The 4,028-nt window shown below is 43.9% G+C and overlaps 1 protein-coding gene across 1 annotated transcript; it reads left to right on the top strand.

Annotated features, from left to right (window-relative positions):
* Positions 1-1,274: 1,274 nt before the first annotated feature.
* Positions 1,275-2,311, top strand: EDB91DRAFT_1086773 (uncharacterized protein; the record flags this gene model as incomplete). The annotated part of the gene is made up of 4 exons (XM_041316109.1): positions 1,275-1,479; positions 1,537-1,584; positions 1,697-2,001; positions 2,048-2,311. The coding sequence occupies 4 exons, from the start codon at positions 1,275-1,277 to the stop codon at positions 2,309-2,311; spliced, it is 822 nt and encodes a 273-aa protein (XP_041171330.1).
* Positions 2,312-4,028: the final 1,717 nt, after the last annotated feature.

Raw genomic sequence — 4,028 nt, 5'->3', positions numbered from 1 at the left:
GCTGAAGAGCAACCAACACAGGACTTGCTACCTATGGGCGAGTCTATGTAAACAAGTGTAAACACTGCCTAAGTAAGTAAGGAATTCACATCACATGCTAAGTGAGAGTCCAATAGAGGAAGCAACATCATAACACAAATAACTAGCACCATAAGGTGCTCAATCACCACAACTAACAGAAGACCCATGGCATTACGTATCTCCTTGAACTTTGTAATACTGTGCGCGCAACAGATTGTTAGGATACAATAACAATTAGTAACATTCAACTGACCCTATTCCATAGCGGGATGTATCAATGACCTTCCACAAGTTTTCAACGATCATCTTGTCAGTCTGACAGGCTTTCCACAAGCGCAGCATGTGAGGTGTTATTTCCTCAAGAGGTGCTACCAGCACAATGTTAGTTAGACTGACATCACCAAAAATCAAAAGTCCACATACAAGTCGGCTTCCATTGGTTAGGCATGCCAGGATGTTCAGAGTGTAGACAAGTGAGTTCCATAGCATTGAGGCTCTTTTAAGTGCACCAGGATTGTGCAATTCCAAGTCAGATAGAGTTTCAGATAGAACATCGGATAGAGTCTCAGATAAGAACAAATGGAAGTGCGCCAGGATTGTGCAATTCCAAGTCACATAGAGTCTCAGATAAGAACAAATGGAGTTACTCAGGCAACTCAGGCAGAGTTTCGGTCCAATAAATAAGTATTATGAAGAACGAGAAGAACAAATGGAGTTACTTGGGCAACTCAGGCAGAGTTTTGGTCCAATAGATACTCGGGCAACTCAGGCATGGACTCAGGCAGTGCAAAGAATGGAGCTTGTATTCAGATAGATGCTCAGGTACTGCTGAGAACAGCATGATATAATGAATGAACTTCCAAATCATGAACTGCAGGATTGCCCACTCCCTGGTCGGCAATGAATTTCCCTGCAAGTAAAAATCGCGAACTGCGGGATTGCCCACTCCCTGGTCGGCGATGAATCCTGCAGGGCAGTTCCCAACCTGTTCTTTGGGAAGAATCCACTGTAACAAATCCTGCAGGACAGTTACCAGACCAGTCAGATGCTCAGGTGCCACTGCACACTGCTGAATTGCCCACTCCCTAATTGGCAATAAATCCTGCAGAATAGTCAGGAGAGTAGAGGGTACATACCAGTAAGTCAAACATGCACACGACAAATTGGAACTCATCAGTCGGAGCATGTTATGGACTAGAAGTATAAAGTATCAGTTAGTCGGTGCCATCCAAGTCAACCCTTAGATCCTTACCATGGAACTTGTCTCCCAATTCACAGAGGACGCTGTTGCCCAAGAAGACTGTAACTGCGATAGACCGGCTTGCCGTTGGTGCATAGTCAAGAATGACCCATGTCATTATGTCGCTAACATGATTCCCAGCCAGCCAGGTCGCTTCGTGTGTGAAACATGTTACATAGGATATCAGCAGAAGATTTCATCATCGGTCCGACCTTCAGGTGAGTACAATAATTATATTGACTAATTATGATGTTAAATTTGTTCAAATGTCTCAGGTCAGCATGCACCACTCATTCAAGCTACCCAGAGCATGCAGAGGCCTGGTATGAGTCGTCTTCCGGATCCTCAAATCATACATCAAAGTGTGAATGATGCACAGAGGAAATGAGAATTTTTTTGGACAGTGCTCATCCAGAACATTGACTTATTTACTAGCTACAATAAATCCACCCCATGTGGTTCCATTCTCTCAACTGTCAGGCAGTAGCATCAGTCAGACTAGCACACCAGGACCAGATATTCTGGTGCCATCATCCTGGCAACATTCACAGAGCTTAGGCCAGCACAGGGTTGCTGGCGCTGCAGGATATTCTCTCCACCATGCACAATATAGTTCAGAGTGTGAACAGTGGGCAAAGCTTTCATACGCTCCACCTCCGGTGGAAACTATCACCTTGGAGATTTCAGCAGTCCATGAGGGGAACTCACAGAGGAAAGCTGGGCACAGCATAAACATTGCTGTTCGTTCTCTGGCTTTTCTGTAATCCTGATCTGAATTCCTTGCAGAACATCTGTGAAGGCAAGAAGGATGTTGATGCCTGGATTGACGCACCTGGACTCATCGCTCTTGCATTCGACATGGTCACTCCCAAACTCTTTGTTTTTGGAAATGGGTTTCCATGGCGCACCAACGAGTTCACTGTCCGGGATGCCGCTTGGGTCGATCTCTCCACCCACCAGCCTAATGTCCCTTATTTTTTCTCCCAATGTTTAGTCCCTTCTCGACATGGGCAAAAAGCGCCAACATTTAAATCCAAGCAGTTTGTATGATATTCTGCATCCTGTAACACAAGTTGTCACCATGTTTGTGGTCAAATGAAGTTTGGATGACAGACACATGTGACATCCATGGTATAGCAGGAAGGAGGCAATCTATGGCACGACAAACACTGCCTCTAACCTGCAGACAATGAGTAGTGAGGCAATGCTAAGCATTACAAGTAACCCACTTTTGCCTGAATGCTCCAAAGACTGACAGTTATCCTGATGATCCAAACCCATTTCTTCATCTGAACAGCTGGCGTGCATGAAATCAGTGACTTCAAATCAGGCAGGGACCTCCATGGGGTTGTAGTCAGTGTTGGCACTGAAATAATGCATCAGATGTTGTTGTCTAGTAGTAAGGGCACAAATCATCAGGTGTTTCATCAACACCATAGGACAAGCTGGAGTTATAGTAACTTGAAGATGTATGCTATCTCATATGTGACCAAGCAAAGGTAGGATCAAGGGTCTATTTTCAAGCTCATAGATCTGGCCTAGTGCAACTTGAATGAGCGTAAGCTCAGCATCTGTCACATCCAGATACTTGTATGCTGCCTCTGAAGGACCAGACATTAAAGGAAAGAGTGATTCAGCAATATCCAATGTGTGCTTGAGCTTGCCACAGTCAAAGATGAGCAAGAGCTTTGCCATGCTATGGTTGATTGAGGAGCTGTGAATGCAATTAATGTTCCAACTCAAAGTTGATCACAAGTAAATAAGGAGAATACATAGTGAGATCTGTGTGAAATCTGGTCTAGATGATCAATATGCCAAAAACAGCTGCAAACAGGACATCACTGAGTGGGACCTAGACTTACGCTCGATGGGCTGGTTGCCATCTGAGCAGGAGCCTCCTGGTAGTTATGCCTGCTCAATAACAATTATAAATTATAATTGTCAGTCGGCTGCACTCCAGTCAAAGTACAAATTTACCTTTTGGGCTAATGATGAAACTCAGTACAATCATAGTGTTATCCAGCTCTCATTCAAATCAGTAGAAAGAACATATTGAAACATATAACAATCCTGTACATCTTGAAGAAGCTTGACAATGTGCACAAAACTTCCTCCTTTTTCAAGATGGTATTGTATGTGGTTTGATGCGGAAGAAAAATCAATGATGTTCCAAATGAAAGTATTCTGCAGAGCTTCAAGAAGCATACCTTTCCTAATGGTGGCACAATATATAAGACTTCTATTCAATGAAAAGAGGGGTATATACCATGGCACATGACTCTTCACAGCCAAGTCCTGCATCAGGTTTGAGCAGGAGCCTTGCATGTCTAAGATCAATCTCAGATATTGCCACAACTACTTCCACTATTAGTATACATCTATCATGCATAAGCTGCTTCTAAGCCCTTCTCACTAACTGATGACTTCAGAAAGAGCACTGGAAGATAGGAAGTGAGCATAAATAATGGGAATGAAAATGGCAGTGTACTAGATAATTTTCCAATCGTCATGGGAAGTACCAGGTGTGACACAACCCACTTGAGACCAGCCCTCCATGTTTACCAAGATCGTAGCCTTTTCAGTGTATGCTGCAGCAGGCAAGCCAACATGAGTGAGTGAGGCTCCAAGATCTGCTTTGTACGGTGCAGCACTTAGTTTGAGAGTGGGAGGATGGTGTAATTAGTATTTGAAAGTGTGAGACTAAATGTGGAGGTGACTGAACAAGCTGCACTTGCACAGCAGGATGATTTGTGAGTGTGGATGTGTG

Source organism: Suillus paluster (genome assembly GCF_016628075.1).
Source record: "Suillus paluster strain FC165 chromosome Unknown EDB91scaffold_105, whole genome shotgun sequence".
Lineage (NCBI taxonomy): Eukaryota > Fungi > Basidiomycota > Agaricomycetes > Boletales > Suillaceae > Suillus > Suillus paluster.
Note: the sequence above shows the minus strand (reverse complement) of the source record. Positions and strands in the feature narration are given on the sequence as shown.